Source organism: Scardinius erythrophthalmus (assembly GCF_964197995.2).
Source record: "Scardinius erythrophthalmus genome assembly, chromosome: 14".
NCBI lineage: Eukaryota > Metazoa > Chordata > Actinopteri > Cypriniformes > Leuciscidae > Scardinius > Scardinius erythrophthalmus.
Window position 1 is genome coordinate 23,652,864 of NC_138234.1, and position 18,474 is coordinate 23,671,337.

The 18,474-nt window shown below is 39.2% G+C and overlaps 2 protein-coding genes across 2 annotated transcripts; one reads left to right on the top strand and one right to left on the bottom strand.

Annotated features, from left to right (window-relative positions):
- Positions 1-217: 217 nt before the first annotated feature.
- On the bottom strand, positions 218-8,004 carry creb3l3a (cAMP responsive element binding protein 3-like 3a). The gene is made up of 10 exons (XM_081384240.1): positions 7,921-8,004; positions 7,533-7,646; positions 6,824-7,058; positions 6,481-6,614; positions 6,209-6,319; positions 6,013-6,119; positions 5,726-5,794; positions 5,558-5,639; positions 3,244-3,340; positions 218-1,885 (listed from the first exon to the last, which is right to left on the bottom strand). Exons 1-10 carry the CDS (start codon positions 7,939-7,941, stop codon positions 1,572-1,574), a joined length of 1,284 nt encoding a protein of 427 aa, XP_081240366.1. The 5' UTR covers positions 7,942-8,004; the 3' UTR covers positions 218-1,571.
- Positions 8,005-12,920: 4,916 nt separating this feature from the next.
- Positions 12,921-18,383, top strand: LOC308701729 (elongation factor 2b-like). The gene is made up of 13 exons (XM_081384150.1): positions 12,921-13,065; positions 13,996-14,210; positions 14,364-14,545; positions 14,699-14,910; positions 15,036-15,214; positions 15,296-15,401; positions 15,593-15,845; positions 15,932-16,127; positions 16,233-16,599; positions 16,685-17,038; positions 17,291-17,473; positions 17,568-17,700; positions 17,787-18,383. Exons 1-13 carry the CDS (start codon positions 13,063-13,065, stop codon positions 17,978-17,980), a joined length of 2,577 nt encoding a protein of 858 aa, XP_081240276.1. The 5' UTR covers positions 12,921-13,062; the 3' UTR covers positions 17,981-18,383.
- The last annotated feature ends 91 nt before the right edge of the window (positions 18,384-18,474 follow it).

Genomic DNA, 18,474 nt, shown 5'->3' on the forward strand with positions numbered 1-18,474 from the left:
TGCTTTATTCATTTGTGCATTTCTCTTAGGGATGCCTAAAAAAACCTCTTTGTCAAGGATGATCATTTCTGTTTTTAGTGCGATGGTTTTTTCACCTGTTCTTCTCATCTGCACTGGCCTCATTCTGTCTCTCGTGACATCCAAATTGTGCTGAAAAAGGCATTTATGTGTTGATATCAACCCAGAGTTGAAGACAAGACAGAGAGTTGTCCATTTCATAAGACGTATTTTAGAACATTTATTGGAAAAAAAACAATGCAAACGACAGAGAAAGACATTGAAAGAAACTGAAAGACAATTCAACACAATGTGATTTTACTGAAAAAGCACAATTGTTATCAAAAGCAATTTAAGCGAACTAACTTGTTTTTAGTCCATAAAAAATTGACTTCAGCCTTCAGATTAATACCTATAAAGCAAAACTGTCTTCAAAGGGAAGACAAACACAAGGCACTCTGTTAGGACAAACTTGCTGAAGGATTCAAATTGTAAAATTAATGAATTTGAAAGAACTGATTTTGTATTATTATTCACCTTAGCTGTAATAAATTGTCCAAAAGTCTGATGTCACATCTGGGATTTCTATTATTATTAATATAACCTTTAATTTGTAAATAATAATAATAATAAAAAAGGAAAATAAATATGTTAATTTGTTTGTACAAACGGTCAGATTTCCTTGAAGTTTTCATTGAAGTTTGAAATTTTGAAATTCATTTATTTTTTTATTTTTTCGCTCAATCAATTTGTTATTACACTATTTTTATATACTTTTTTTACACGGCTCTCTGGAATACTTGACTATGATTGGTCAATTGTGTCATCCAGATGCCTGATATTAACGCAGTAGCCTATATCATTCCGCTCATTCGCGTGAAGGAAACCGGCGCTACTTTCATGTCTCTCGTATATCACACCGCGGGCTCTTGTTTGATACACTAGCAACTGTCGCCATCTTGCGCCTCAGTTATCGATTACAGTGAGAATTAGCTACCTCATGAGCCTGATATTGCAGTAGGTCTATTTCAATAATATTACAGCAATGTCGCTAGTCTGATTGTTTCGTACGTTGTTAGTGGAACATTTGTTCATAGCGGAAGCTTTAAGTAGCCTAAGCCTTTTACAGGTAAGCTTTAATAATTTCGTTTCAAACTTTCATGTTGTAGCCGGGTGACAAGCCTGATATAATGTAGCCTTGCCTACAGTCAACCATTATCGCAAAAAGATCCCTCATTTATAGTTAAAAAATAGGCCTAGCATTTTCGTTTGGTCCCCACTAGCCTACATTTTAACAAACAAATTTAAATAAAAAATTATGCTCTTCTTAAATGTCAAGCTTATAGACGAGAAAAATAAGCACTTCCTGCATTCCGAATGAGCAGATAAAAATTGGACTTGTTATTTTATTCGAAGTTTGATCTTATAATAAGCTTCTTTATCTCTTAAAGATTACTTCAGCATAGAAAGAATGGGGGGGAAATAGCTTCCAGCCATCTGTTGGCTGGCTCCTGTCTTCAAAAGCGCTGTTAAAGGAAATTTGACAAATCCCCGGCTAAATCCCCTTCTGCCCTTCACATATCATCCGCATGAGGACTCCGCCGTGAGCCACGTCGCGGATTCAAGGTCACTGTCGCTACATGACCAGTGATGGGGTCTCCATGGTGATGCTCGTCATGCTGGTCAAAACTGTGGTTGTGGAATTCAGAGTCGTAATTGGTGAACTCTGGTCTCCTGTGAAGTCTTCCCAGCAGCGACGCAATCTCCTTCATACTTTTATCCTCAGAGAAGCGCGGGAGAATTTTGGGATCCTCTGTCGCTGAGTATGGATGCTCGAGGGTGTGCAGCACGCGGGAAGACTGGAGGTTGCGCAGGGACCGTGACTGAACTGCAAGGGGTTCAAGAAAATGTAAGAAAAATACTTTAGACTTCTTTTTGCCAAAATATGTGGTATTGTTCTTTAAAACAAACACAACTTAATTTGATATTTTCCTAAATAAAGACGTTTCTTCAACTGTGGGCACTTTTGGCCCTGTGGACGTTTATACAATAAATGTCCTACACCCTTTATGTAATTATTCTACAAATAATCTCCAATAGTGTATAGCCTATACTCAGAAATTTCTGTATTTTTTTCCCTATCGTGTAAATTACACCACACCACAGTGTCATTTCCACCACATCTCAAATCGTTTCAGAATTTTCTGTGATGGTAATGACATTTTGTCATTAGGAATAAAATGGCAGAATCATTTGTCTGGCTAAGGTTAATTTCATAGCTAGTATTTCATGTATCGTAAATAAACGGAAAAAAATGGTGTTTTCACACTTTTTGCATTATTTGGAAATGATGCATCGTATATAAAAAAAAACATTTGTGTATTTAACTTATTGGATGTAAAATTGTTTGGGTTGGGGAAATTATGCGTCAAGTTTATTTTTTTTATTTATTTTTTTGAGAAAACGCTAATATACAATAAATATTAAAATAGTTTAATATTATTTCAATATTTGTTTAGATTTTCATGGTTTCCATGGAATTCATATTTCTATAATGGATTTTCATATTTTGGATCTTGGACAAGGGTAAAACAATAACATAAAGTACATTTGAAAACATTTTCCAAGTTTTGGTGTTAAAATGTTGAAATCTGTTTTTAATAAACCTTTAGGACATAAAAGTGCCTGAAACGTCCAACACTTTAGAAATTCACAGTCTACTTCCTGTAGCTGGTCCAGTTATTTTAAGAGTGTGAATGAAATAAACAGTCGAGTGAGTCACGCATTGACACATTTTACCCTGTTCTTTTTCGCTGAACTTCAGCCACCCACTTCAAAAGAGTGGCATCGAGACGGTGATCAAGTGCGCCAAACTTTAGACCATGACCTACGTTTAACCTGCAAAGTTAGAATTGATTCCCTTCAGAAACACTGACAGCAGGTTTGATGAGGACAAATTACAACTTTTCTTCCACGCCGTTGATTCAATCTGTGGGAAACATGACTAAGCTATTTGCTATTCTTCTAGTCGTCGTCACCTCCTTCAGTCCTTCCAATCACTGTCATAAGGCTTCACCCAAAGCCTAATAGCTTGTCAAACAAATGATACATTACAAGGATTCAAGAACCACTTGTTCTTCAAGCATAACATTTTCCTCTCAAGTTAGCAGTTGCAGGATATAAGTGTGTAATGGGGTTTTCCCCTCAAGGACCAGATGGAGGAGATATTTCAGCCAGAAAACTCACCTCTCAATGGGCTGAAGTCTCCATGCTGGCTGACCTTGGTATCAGAGAAGGGCTTCAGACTGGGCAGCAGAATCAAGGTGAATGACAGAAGCAGCACCTGAGGGACAGAGGCAGATGGAAAGCTTAAACGTAGCGAAATTGAATAAAGTAGGCTAATCAAATGAGAAATAACACTACATCGTCACTGTATAAATTACAGAAGTTATTCAGTCAAGAGCAGTGAGTGTTTTTTAACTTTAAAAATGCAGACAGCAGTAGGTATATTAGGCTGCATTCTGTACACGTGTGTTAATTTTAGGCCCTGTATATATATACAGTGAGGAAAATAAGTATTTGAACACCCTGCTATTTTGCAAGTTCTCCCACTTAGAAATCATGGAGGGGTCTGAAATTGTCATCGTATGTGCATGTCCACTGTGAGAGACATAATATAAAAAAAAAATCCAGAAATCACAATGTATGATTTTTTAACTATTTATTTGTATGATACAGCTGCAAATAAGTATTTGAACACCTGAGAAAATCAATGTTAATATTTGGTACAGTAGCTTTTGTTTGCAATTACAGAGGTCAAACGTTTCCTGTAGTTTTTCACCAGGTTTGCACACACTGCAGGAGGGATTTTGGTCCACTCCTCCACACATATCTTCTCTAGTCAGGTTTCTGGGCTGTCACTGAGAAACACGGAGTTTGAGCTCCCTCCAAAGATTCTCTATTGGGTTCAGGTCTGGAGACTGGCTAGGCCACGCCAGAACCTTGATATGCTTCTTACAGAGCCACTCCTTGGTTATCCTGGCTGTGTGCTTCTGGTCATTGTTATGTTGGAAGACCCAGCCTCGACCCATCTTCAATGCTCTAACTGAGGGAAGGAGGTTGTTCCCCAAAATCTCGCAATACATGGCCCCGGTCATCCTCTCCTTAATACAGTGCAGTCGCCCTGTCCCATGTGCAGAAAAACACCCCCAAAGCATGATGCTACCACCCCCATGCTTCACAGTAGGGATGGTGTTCTTGGGATGGTACTCATCATTCTTCTTCCTCCAAACACGTTTAGTGGAATTATGACCAAAAAGTTCTATTTTGGTCTCATCTGACCACATGACTTTCTCCCATGACTCCTCTGGATCATCCAAATGGTCATTGGCAAACTTAAGACGGGCCTTGACATGTGCTGGTTTAAGCAGGGGAACCTTCCGTGCCATGCATGATTTCAAACCATGACGTCTTAGTGTATTACCAACAGTAACCTTGGAAACGGTGGTCCCAGCTCTTTTCAGGTCATTGACCAGCTCCTCCCGTGTAGTTCTGGGCTGATTTCTCACCTTTCTTAGGATCATTGAGACCCCACGAGGTGAGATCTTGCATGGAGCCCCAGTCCGAGGGAGATTGACAGTCATGTTTAGCTTCTTCCATTTTCTAATGATTGCTCCAACAGTGGACCTTTTTTCACCAAGCTTCTTGGCAATTTCCCCGTAGCCCTTTCCAGCCTTGTGGAGGTTTACAATTTTGTCTCTAGTGTCTTTGGACAGCTCTTTGGTCTTGGCCATGTTAGTAGTTGGATTCTTACTGATTGTATGGGGTGGACAGGTGTCTTTATGCAGCTAACGACCTCAAACAGGTGCATCTAATTTAGGATAATAAATGGAGTGGAGGTGGACATTTTAAAGGCAGACTAACAGGTCTTTGAGGGTCAGAATTCTAGCTGATAGACAGGTGTTCAAATACTTATTTGCAGCTGTATCATACAAATAAATAGTTAAAAAATCATGTATTGTGATTTCTGGATTTTTTTTTAGATTGTCTATATATATATATATATATATATATATATATATATATACATATATCATAATGAAACAATATGTTTAATAAGAAAACAATGTGGGAGAGACTTCATTTTATCTTTTTGTAATAATAAAAAAGTGTGATTATTATGTTGACAGAAATAGTTTGTAATAGTAAGAAATAAAACCTTTGTTTATCTTATTTCTCTCCTTGCAGTGTTTAGCTTGTATTTGTATTGCATATAGGGAATTTTCCTTGGTGCTACTGCTTTTGGATTGCTTACTGTAAATAACGATTGTCAGAATAAAATTTACTGATAAATAATTCAAAATAGGACCAAGAATGTGTTGATGTAAAATATTTTGTGGTTAATACACGCTTACATGTGCTGAAAGAAAACGCCGGCAAGTGCCAGAGAAAATATCATGTGTTATGTATGTGTCTAGTGTGTGTTTTTAAAAGCCCAAAGCATGATTACTGTATGCCTGTATCTTTCATGTGCTAATACTGCTTTTTTTTTAACCCTCACCAGAATGCAGGTCCCAGTCTGGGCCGGTTTGGATCCGTTCATGATCATCGCCTGGAGCCGACGCAGTTGTTCCATCAGGGAGCTAGAGATGGAGAGAGCGGGGGAAAAAGTTCAATTTCAGGGGCCTGTGTGGAGTTGTGAAGATTACCAAATAAATGATTCTCTCACATGTTGCATTTCTCCAGCTGGAAGACTTTCCTCTGCAGCTCCTGGTTGTGTGCACTGCATGCCGCCATCCTACGAAAACAAACAATGTAAAAGAAAACAGGTTGTAATCAAATCCGCTCTCAAGCCAACTGTCAGACACAGCTGTAAACCTCCACCTGCATAATGCCAGGGGGGTTGTGTTCAGTAGCTGCAAATTCCATCAACTCAGATTATGTATTTTCCCTCTGTGATTCGATGCACGTAGCATCCGCTTTTGCTTCACTTGTTTCGAGCACAACAGTCAATACCTGCTCTCCAGGCCATCTATGTATTCTTTCTTCTTCTTCCTGCTCTCTTGGGCCGACTGCTTGTTGCGGATCTTTCGGCGGATTTTCTTCAGAATCCTTTCCTCGTACTTGATCACGGGAGGGAAGCAGAAACATTGAGCTACAAAGACAAACAACTGTGCTCTATTATTATGGTGTGATTTCCAACTGGATGTACCTTGGTGAGCGGGAACTGATTTGGCAGAGTCACTCCTTCCTTGGCAAGGAGTCGTTTTTCATCCTCTGTGAGAACCAGCTCCTGGTAGGACTGCTGGGACTCCTTTGTGGTCTGCAATATCAATCGGACATGAAAGTAACAAATCCAATCAATGTTTCAATGTGCCTGAATGGTGCCTATATTGAGTTCAGCTTTTATCTTCTCTAAATTCCACCTTTGTCCTATTCTGCCTTGTGTATTTTACCTAGCTTCACGCCTGAGTGCAAACTCACAGGCTCTGGTGTGCCAGATAGCAGCAGGTCCTTGACAGTTAGGGGGAATCCAGTGGTCGGTTGTGCTTGTGGAGTTTCAGATGCCTGCTGTATCCCTCCAGATTTCTCTGGGAAGAAGCCAGTCTCCCAGCCATCTGCGACAACAGATAATACTATTTATCCTTCTTTCTGTGCTTCTGGAGAGATTCACAAAGCTCAGGAATAGGGTCTTATCTTCAGAAAGTTTACCAAACCAACTCGCAATGCTGTGAATTAATAAGTGGGAGGCTATTCATCTGTGTTTACAGTGTAAATCTATCACTAGTCACCAGGAAGGTTCACTTCACGAATACTTGATACTCACTGAATTCAAATGAGAAGTTTGTGTCGAGATTGTGTTGCGTCTGAGATATGACGATGCAAGGCTCCACGGGGGGGCTTGTGGTTGGCGGCGGACTGTCGATGTGATCCGAATGAGGGTCGTCGCTAATTCCGCTGTCGCTAGGAGAGGGCGACCAAACTGAAGACCCTGAAACAGAGTCGCACCCATCTAAAAGTGCGTTGAAGAAGTCCTCATTTCCCTGGGCAGGCATCATCATCTGGCAATCGAAAATACAGGATAGTGAAGGTGTGATATTAAATTCTTTCTTCGGCAGAACACAAAATATAATATTCTGAAGAACTATTTTTGTCCATACAATGAAAGTAAATGGGGTCCAAAGTGACAAAAAATGTTCTTCAAAATATCTTCATTGGTATTCCCTGGGAAGGCATCATCAACTGGCAATCGAAAATACAGGATGGTGGAGGTGTGATATTAAATTCTTTCTTCTGCAGAACACCAAAGATAATATTTTGAACAACTGTTTTTGTCCATTCATTGAAAGTAAATGGTGCTTTAAAATATCTACAGCGTGTTCCGCATAATGAAATTAAGTCAAACAGATGTGGAAATAGCATGATGATGACAATTAACAATTTTTTCGTGAATTATCCTTTTAATATGCCATGTCAAAATCCAAAAAAACTGAAGAAACTCGAAGGAAGCCTGGACTTTGTTGACTTCGACTTACATGAGGATCCTGAACTGGCCAGAGCTGATGGTTTTGTTGTCCCGTATTCTCATGGCGTAGGATACCATCATTTTTATCGAAGAGCAAATCAAGCAGTTCTAACCCCTCTCCGCCCTATGACACAATGAATATAATTGCTGTTTAATTAATCTGTTGTCAGTGGGATTCAATGGAAATGGAAAATAGAAAATGGATGAAAGCACCAAAAACAGTTAAAAGCAACCAAATGTTGAAACGAGAAGACGGAACAGATAACTTTAAAAAAAAAATGAACTTTGCTCTGTATGAGATATTGCACATGCAGGTTAGATAATGTAGACTATGTTTAATACTAACTTCTCTTTGCTAGCATGTAAAACTAATAAAACTTCAAAACATAAGGACTTACCTGGTCTGAATAGTGCTCCATTACTCTCTAAATGGGACAAAACCAAAACATCTGCCAATAGGTTGTCCTGACTCTGTCTGTGTCCCTCTGCTCACCCAGGACAAAGTTCGAACTCCAACGCAACAATCAGGTCATCATCCTCAGGGCTGCGTTTGATTGGTTGTTCTTTGCAGGGATGTAAGATAAAAAAAAAATGTGGGAACACCCTGGAGAAATAGTGTAGCTTATATTTCAACCAGACATTGCTACTTCTGTGGTAATTTGTATCAAGTAAAAATCTATAGCATTCAAATCATTGAATCCAGTAAAAAAGACTGGACTTAGGTGCATTAGGTGCAGACATTTGTTATGGGACAACACCTAATCCATATAGTTCAAAGGTCATTTTTTTTCCTTTCTGTCTGAGGTAATGTGACCTTTTACACAGTTGTGATAATCCAGAAACACAGACAATTTACATAATAAACATTATATATATATATATATACTGTATATATATATATATATATATATATATATATATATATATATATATATAATAATTTGTATTAAATTTATTTATTGTTTTTTTTTTAAATGGTAAAGATCGATTGATTGATTGATTGATTGATTGAAATGGTAAAAATCTACTCATATTAATGTTATTATTTAAATATAATTGTATTATTATACTGCTTGTACATCTTTATTTCTGAATGGTAAAGACCTGTTCGCATCCTGCTCTTGATGTCGGAGCTGTTCTGAGTCACACAGGAAAAAAAATTATCATCTCATCTTGGCACACTGTGTCTTCTTATAAAGCAAGTACATCTCATTCTCCATCTACTCTAATCCGAAGGCCTTTTCATCACTTGCCACATAAAACTTTCAGGCTGAACAGGCCCATCCAACTTTAAAAGCTATCGTGATTTACGAGGAGTCGTCTATTCTGTTGGCTGTAGCATCAAAAAATAATTTGTCATTCTCAGAGGAAATCTATCGTGTATCAAATGGAATTTGTTGAAATTTACCCAAAGCATTTCTTTGCTTACTGTTCGTGAGCAAGCACCGATGCAGTCATCAATTAAGGCACAATGTCATTTGTATGCAGGAAACTTTAAACAGGAATCAGTTGCACCATTGAATTCAAGTATGTGTGCTTACCACCAGCGTCACGCACGTGATTCAAAGCATAAGCTCCCTTTTTAAGAAGCGCTCATGTACCTCTCCACAAGAGACATAATTACGGTGGATATGGAGTTTAAGTTTCAGGGAATGTTTGAAGGAAAACTGAAGGACAGAAAGTTCTCCTGGATGTTTTCCCCCTCTCCTTCTTCATCAATGTTTTTTCCTTATAAAAGCATTGTTTACTAAGACGAAAGCCCTTTTGAGACATCACAGTTAGGCAAAAATCAATGGTAAGCTAAGGGGCTTTAAATATGCTGTGCAGATTTTCCTTACCATTTCCATTAAGCCCTAATGACTCAGACAAGGACATTTGCTGCCTTACAAGAATAGCGGGACAACCCGTCACTGACAAAGAGATCACAGCAAAAGCGAACCACAACCATCCAATTGGCTTTGCAGGCAGGGTTTGCACACGAACTGATTTCTGAGGCAGCGTAACGGTTTAATGAACGATAACAAAGTGAAGTTACTATTTAAATGAAATCAAAAGTGGAAAAAGTTAGATAGCCAGATGATTCATGATTAATCAACGTTCATCAGTACAGTTGTAATCAAAATGATTCAACCCCATTGCAAATCACTGTTACTGGCAAAATATACAGACTCTCAGCTGTTTGCAATGAACAAATAATAAAAAAAGTAATTGAAATAGCTCAACACAACAAATGTTTCAAGTGGTTTCCCCAAATTCAACTGAAAAAGCAACTTTCAATGATTTCTGCAGTCTCAAAATTATTCACCCCCCTGAATAGAATCCCTCAAAACAGCATAAATCTGCAAAACAGGTGAGGTCTCAAGCACACCTGATACAACTAATCAAGGGTTTCATTAGTTGCTCCAGGTGTGCTTGAGCTAGAACACATGAAATATATGAACTGGCTAGGTTTGATATCATCACCCTTCACAAATGCAATGGGGGTTGAATAATTTTGATTACAGCTGTTGCATTTCCACAAATACTATAAATAGAAGGTGCACTGTCATACACACAAACACCATCATGGTAACACACATGACGCAATAAACATTAATTTAACAACAGGATGTAATAAAAAACTCTAGTGTACATACATGTAAGAAAAAATTGTGGACGTCGAAGATTTAAAAAATTAAGTTTATTACAGCATAGCAGTGGCAAAGTACATGAAGCACCTTGGGTTCACTGGCGTCCGAATGAACCCAGAACATCCAAATCTTAAACCTTTTATCCTGTTACAATTTACCACTCTAAATGTAAATGACGTTGCTTTTGTTGTAACAGCTGTGGTCTGAAGTTGAGACACATCTTTGTCTGAGATGGTTCTCTGCGTCCCACACCCATTCCCATTTTACAATTGATTACCATTTGCTCAGGATGTGATAAACCCCAATGGTGAAGAAACAATATAACTTGACTTCCTTCATCTTACACTGATAAGAAAAATCTTATTTCAATGAAAAACCACCAAATGTGGGCTGTCACGTACGGAATTCTGGGAATGTCAATTTATGGTTTTTCACTGTAAATTATAAGATGAATTGTTCTTTTTTTACTTCTAAAAACTACAGTTAATGGTATTTTACTGTAAAAGTACATGAAATATCCCTGTGGCAATCCCATTAGATCTATTGCAGTTTTTCAAAGGAACTTGCCATGCAGTTAACAGGTTTTTACCGTAGCATTTGTCTTTTTTTTTTTTTTTATGAAAAAATTTCAAAAAATTTCACGCTCATGCGCCTGACCAAGTTGCTCTTTTCTGTCACTTTGATTTCATCTCAAGACTGACTAAGATGGTGTCCTATATTGTGTCACTGTAAAAAAAAAACATCTCGGTTCAGTTCAAAATGGTTGTATTCAGTAACCCTGTGACCTTGAAACCTCAGATGTCTTTTTTGTCGTTGTCAAAAAAGCCTGTCGATGTCGTTGTTGTCACATAGACGTTAAGAGCTCAAATGCATTTGGGTACCAATTTTCTCTCATTTACATTCAATCGGCGTGGGCGCTGTAGCCATCTGGATTTGCCAGCCAGTCAAACTTGTAGCTGTACAGAACACCCCACAGGCAAACAAAAATAGAGCACGAAGTGTTTAGAAATGTCGTAGTTGAGTGCATGCATCAAGCTTCTCTGATGCCCTTGGTTTCAAAGGAAACGCACAACCCGAGCCAAACTGCAATCTGCTGAATCATATATTCAGTCCAGCTGTAACATTGTTTATCTAGCAGCTTTAACGGGTTACAGGACTGACACTGAATGCGAATCTTTCAGACTGGCCCGGTTCTACGGTGGTGTTTGAGGGCGCTAAACATCATGAGCTTAAAATGTGAAAGGGGCAATGATGAATAAGATGACTGAGATGACAAAAAGGAGAAAACTTTAAAAAGTGTCAAGTTCTTAGAATTTTTATTTTAATGTTTTCAAACATAGCCTGTTTTTAAAGATAAAATAAATACCATGACTTTTTAATATATCATAATGTCATGAAGGGTTTTTCTGTTTGACTGTACAGACAGTAACCTTTTCATAAATTGGTCAAAATATCTTAGAGTAAAAAAATGTCATAATAGCGCAGGTTGCATATTGGCAAAGTAGATTTCACTGACTTAATCCCATCCAAAACACATAAACACAATAATCCTAATATCCCAATATGATCTTTCAAATATTTGATTTACATCCCATTTAGAATCACTCACCTCTACCGAGAATCCCATGCTGTCCCAATTACAAATGCTTATGAAATTTACAACGCTCAATGAGAAGACGTTAAACAACATATGACTGACATCTGTAAGGCGTTCATTCAAGACCCTGAAGAGGGTCTTTGCTCCCAAATCAACATAAGCTATGGGATCGGATGGAGGGAAGATGGCAAAACTCGACCGGTGATAACAAGATTTACATCCATGCAGATCGACCAAAGAAAAGGGTATGGAAATGTGCAAAGAATTCGTAATTCCTCAAAACAAAGAAGTTTGGTGAAGACTTGACCACAAAATACAAAGAGATGACAAATCAAACCACAGATTGAAGAGGCAGGAAAGCAAGGAAAAGGCCTTTTTCGTCTGAGCCAAAGCCATCATTGAGGGTAAAGAAATAATAATGTAATGATAGCCCTGATGTGATGTTAAAGGGAAGTAGGCCTATAAGTGCTCTAAAATTAGATCTAGTGACGTGCTGTTATAGGCTACCTAATGTTTGAAATTTAAAAGGTCAGAGATTTATAAACGCATGTTTGCTTGTTCTACTTAGTAAGGTGTAGAAAATCGTTTTGTTTCTTTGTTCTTATATAACTTTTTTAGTAAACTTGTGCTACTTTTCAACTTGTTTTGGTCATTTTATTCTGAGGGGTAAATAAGAACAGATACGAGGAAAGCTGTATTTAAAAAAAAAATCAGTCAGACATGTCAGAGTACAATCCAATTTCCAACCCCTTATGGTGTAACTGTAAAGTGTAAAACAGAATGCAAGACTTTGGGGAAATTACAACAGTGAATGTAGTGATGAGGCGCCACCTTCTGTTCGAATGCCCATTTTATTCTGAATAGGCCTAAATATGAAGTAAACAGTTTAAGCAAAACATTTAAATGATCAATTTCCATATATACATAGTGAATTCTGAGTGTGTAAAATAAGCAACAATTTTCAGCCCTTTCATGACAAGCTCCTTTGTCATTTAAGAAATAAATTGTATTTAATCGGCATACCCTTGCCGCTAGATTTAACTATCAGCACGGGCCATTAAAACTCAATCTCGATCGACCATTAAAAATAAAATAACTTTTCTGTCATCTTTGTCAAGAAGCGATTAACAGATTCTACACCTTTAAATTTGAGAAATGCCCCGACGTCATTACGTACACTACGTACGGCGCGCGCTTGATATATATTTATGAACATTGACGTCATCTGTCTCTTCCTGCCTGTGTCCCAACGTGTTTGGCGGTGTAAAATAGACTGGGTTCGCCGTTAAACGAATCCAAAAACATCAGGCAAAATGGTAAGTCGATATATGATAATGTTTAATATATGCGTTAAGAACCTTCTAAACTATAACATTTTGTTACGATTTAAGTGCTTGGAGTCACTGAATTTGACTTAACAGTAAGGATGCTGTACACATGCTAAGTGTTTCAGAAGTGGCTCATTTCATTCAACTCCTGCTTAGTTAAGAAAATTATATGGACAGTTACTGATGAAAAGAATTGTTAGATGAATTGATCATTTTTAATTCATTGTTAGCTTGTAGAGAAAGTGTGAACCTATATCTTAGATCTCCTCACTTTTTACCCACTGTGCTGCTTAGCTTTGTTACCCTGAGTTTGTCAGCGTTATTGATTCTTAGATCGGTTTCAATGGTGTCAGCAAAACTGAAAACAGACATTGTAGTTTTTGTTATACCTGCCCAAAGTGACACGTTGTTCTGCAGTAATGCCTTGGAGATTAAGTATTTTTTGATTTTGCAAGTAAAAGTTTTGCACAAGATGATTTAGATTTAAAAGAAATATTTAAATGTACACTTGCATAAGGTGAATAACTAATATCGGTGCTCTGGAATTTCATTTTAAATATCCCCTCATTGATGCAACACTTTTGAGATCACATGGGCTATTAGCCAATTGTTCAATTCACTTTAAAAACATCATAATAAAGGTGCATCTAAACTCACAATAAACATTTTACTGATACAACAGCCACTACTGAATGAATGTGTGTATTATTTCACATGCTGTGATGCAACTAAGGAATGAAATATCACATGGCTTTACTGTTACAGTTAATACCTTCATTAATTTAGGCTGGTAGGTAGGTTAGTATATTGTCCAAAACCATTAATACGTTTGGGACTGTGTGCCCATTTAGGAAAATATCCTTATTTAAAACTAGAAATGTACCTTATTTTGAATTTTCCCTGTTTTCACATCCCTAGGTGAACTTCACAGTAGACCAGATCCGTGGCATCATGGACAAGAAGTCTAACATCCGTAACATGTCTGTGATTGCGCACGTTGATCACGGCAAGTCCACTTTGACTGACTCGCTGGTGTCAAAAGCTGGTATCATCGCCTCAGCCCGTGCTGGTGAAACCCGATTCACGGATACAAGGAAGGACGAGCAGGAGCGTTGCATCACCATCAAGTCCACGTGAGTATTAAACATTTTCATTCTAGTCCATGTGAGTTTTAACATTTCCGTTCTACATCGTTACACCTAAATGCTGATGTACAAACATTGAGAATTAAATGCTTGTGTGTGTGAACACTGAGAGATTCATTTCATCCCTGTTTGCCCCCACAGTGCCATCTCCTTGTACTATGAGCTCAATGAAAATGATATGGCCTTCATTAAGCAATGCAAAGATGGCTTAGGCTTCCTTATTAATCTGATCGACTCCCCTGGGCATGTTGACTTCTCTTCAGAGGTTACAGCTGCACTGCGTGTCACAGATGGAGCATTGGTGGTGGTAGATTGCGTGTCTGGTAAGTGCATAAATTGTCATTGTGATGTTAAAATGGTGTTTTTTTGGTAATACTGGACTGTAGGGTAGATGCTATTAGAGGATTAATCATCACTGGCATTCTGAAATGTTGCTTGAATATGTATTGAAATGTCAAAAATCGCTGTCCTTGCAGGTGTGTGCGTGCAGACAGAGACAGTGCTCCGACAAGCCATTGGTGAGAGGATAAAGCCAGTATTGATGATGAACAAGATGGACCGTGCACTGCTGGAGCTGCAGCTGGGCCCTGAAGAGCTTTACCAGACCTTCCAGCGCATTGTTGAGAATGTCAATGTGATTATCTCCACCTATGGCGAGGATGAGCATGGACCCATGGGCAGCATTATGGTGAGTGCCTCATGGGGCCTTTAAAAATGTAAAAGAACTTATTCTTGTGATCTCTCTGGGTTGAATTTAAGATTGACTGTCCGAAATATTTCTAAGTCTTCTAATTTTTAACATCCTGCTCTTAGATTGATCCAGTCATTGGTACTGTTGGCTTTGGATCTGGACTGCATGGATGGGCCTTCACTTTGAAGCAGTTTGCTGAGATGTACGTGATGAAGTTTGCTGCCAAGGGTGAAGCCCAGCTGGGACCAGCTGAGCGTTGCAAGAAGGTGGAGGACATGATGAAGAAGCTTTGGGGAGACAGGTGTGAAAGGATGACCCAACAGAACGCAACTGAATGTAATGTAGATTTTCTTTATGTAACACTTGTGGCCATTGCTTGTAGGTACTTTGACCCTGCTACTGGCAAGTTCAGCAAGTCTGCCAACTCACCAGATGGCAAGAAGCTTCCCAGGACTTTTGCTCAACTGATCCTAGACCCTATCTTCAAAGTGAGTAATCTGCACTGAGTAGCAATGTTATATTTGTTATTCAAGCCATTAATGATGATTTTAACAATTCTTCACTTTGACCTGATTGCCTTGATGAAAAATTTCAGTCTGATATGGCTGTTAACTCTACATTAATTTGTCTGCCATGTGCATATAGAAATTATATGGAGCTCTAAATTTTTCTACTGTAGGTATTTGATGCCGTCATGAACTTCAAGAAGGAGGAAATTGCTAAGCTAATTGAGAAGCTGGACATTAAGCTAGATGTTGAAGACAAGGAGAAGGAGGGCAAGCCCCTGCTAAAGGCTGTGATGCGTCGCTGGCTGCCGGCAGGAGAGGCTTTACTTCAGATGATCACAATCCACCTGCCCTCACCAGTTACTGCACAGAAGTACCGCTGTGAGCTGCTATATGAAGGACCTGGAGATGATGAGGCTGCCATGGGTATGTTGTGCTAGGAACTGCTTACATTTCTCCTAGAATTAACAATTTTCAAGGTTGGTTATAGTCCAAATCTTCGGTTTTCTCAGGCATCAAGAACTGCGACCCCAAAGCACCTCTCATGATGTACATCTCGAAGATGGTTCCGACCACTGACAAAGGTCGTTTCTATGCCTTTGGTCGTGTCTTTTCTGGCTCTGTGTCCACTGGCCTGAAGGTTCGCATAATGGGGCCAAACTTCACTCCTGGAAAAAAGGAGGATCTTTACATCAAACCCATTCAACGGTTGGTGGTTTTTTTTTTTGTTTTTTTTTTACGAGCAACTGTTTTGTCACCGAAAAGAACTACTAGTTAAGATTGTAAATGACTTTGCTGTTTTTGTCCTTTCAGTACCATTCTGATGATGGGCCGCTATGTTGAGCCTATTGAGGATGTGCCCTGTGGTAACATTGTGGGTCTGGTAGGTGTGGATCAGTTTTTGGTAAAGACCGGAACAATCACAACTTTCGAGCAAGCCCACAACATGCGTGTGATGAAGTTCAGTGTCAGTCCTGTGGTGAGAGTGGCAGTAGAGGCCAAGAACCCTGCTGACCTCCCTAAACTGGTGGAAGGGTTGAAGCGTCTGGCCAAGTCAGATCCCATGGTGCAGTGCATCATTGAGGAGTCTGGTGAGCATATCATTGCAGGAGCTGGTGAGCTTCATTTGGAGATTTGTCTGAAGGACCTTGAAGAGGACCATGCCTGCATTCCCCTGAAGGTACCATTGATTTATTTCGAGTTGCACAATTGGAGCAAATAAAATTTATAACAGTCTTTAATAAACTGCTGTTTCTGCTTTGCAGAAATCAGATCCAGTTGTCTCCTACAGAGAGACTGTCAGTGATGAGTCCAAACAAATGTGCCTTTCCAAGTCCCCAAACAAGCACAATCGTCTCTTCATGAAAGCCCGTCCTCTGTCTGAGGGTCTTCCTGAAGATATTGATAAGGGTGAGGTCACTGCCAGGCAGGAGATGAAGGCCCGTGCCCGTTACCTTGCTGATAAGTACGAGTGGGAAGTCACAGAAGCTCGTAAGATCTGGTGCTTTGGCCCTGATGGAACTGGGCCCAACCTCTTGGTAGACGTGACCAAGGGAGTCCAATACTTGAATGAGATCAAGGATAGTGTGGTGGCTGGATTTCAATGGGCCACTAAAGAGGTAAGAAAGCTCATTTAAATGCCACACATTTTTAATCAAGAGTGTCCTCTCCTGTTTCTTGAAGGCCATGGCCACCTTCTTGAAGAGTTTTGCTCCTGTACACCTTCCTAGTACTCTGAGTCCTGAAGACCCTGATTAGCTGGTGATTAATTGGGGTTAAATTCTACAAGAAGATGGCCCTCCTGGAGCAAGACACCCTTGGTTTAGTTGTTTGAGTCATAATAAGGTTTATAAAAGTGTTCTGCTGTTTAGGGAGTCTTGTGCGAGGAGAACATGCGTGGGGTTCGTTTTGATGTTCATGACGTGACCCTTCACACTGACGCAATCCACCGCGGTGGTGGCCAGATCATTCCCACAGCTCGCAGAGTGCTATATGCCTGTCAGCTCACAGCTGAGCCCAGGCTTCTTGAGCCTGTGTACCTGGTGGAGATTCAGGTATGCAAGGGGTTCTCACATGAAAGCCTAGTTTTCCTTTTGGTGTTTAACATGCTTGTCATAATTTTACAACCTTACTTCCATCCATCTACAGTGCCCAGAGTCAGTTGTTGGTGGAATCTATGGTGTACTGAACAGGAAGCGTGGGCTTGTATTTGAGGAGTCCCAGGTTATGGGAACACCTATGTTTGTGGTCAAAGCGTACCTGCCCGTCAACGAGTCATTTGGTGAGTGAAGCATAAAGACCTTTTTGTTGTCTTCTCTCTTCAATGCATTTTAAGTTACAAAGCCTAAACTGTCATCTTTTACACAGGTTTCACAGCTGACCTTCGCTCCAACACATCCGGCCAGGCTTTCCCACAGTGTGTGTTTGACCATTGGCAGATCCTGCCTGGAGACCCCATGGAAGCCAACACTAAGCCCGCCCAGGTTGTGGCTGACACACGAAAACGCAAGGGGCTCAAAGAAGGCATTCCAGCTTTAGACAACTACTTAGACAAATTGTAGATTTGCATTCCTCTTTCTCCCTCATATAGAGGGACCAGACTAGAACACTAGGAGATTGTTTACATGAACTAAAACATTAAAAATGACCATTGTTTATAAGATTGCACTATGCATGCATCTTAATTATGGACCAGCAGGCTAACGGTGGCTTTTCTCAGTTCCTAGTGGAATTTCAAGTTGATGTTTTGTGCTAAAACTCAAATGTAATGAATTGGAAAATGTATATTTAAACTATATATTTTACAATTTATGTACTGTGTACATGACATGTATACTAACATGGATATTCTGTACTTGCTGTTATATTGAAAAATATTAGCAATCTACCTCCAAGTTGGTGTATTTCTGGAAATTTGGAAGCCTTTGACTGCAAGACTGAAATATAAAGCATATTTGATCAGCAATTCAGTGTCGCGTTTTAAGTGGTTGTTTTTATATGCTGAAGTGAGAAAGCATTCAGGTATAATGTGTAATCACCTTTTTTGTGTGCATTT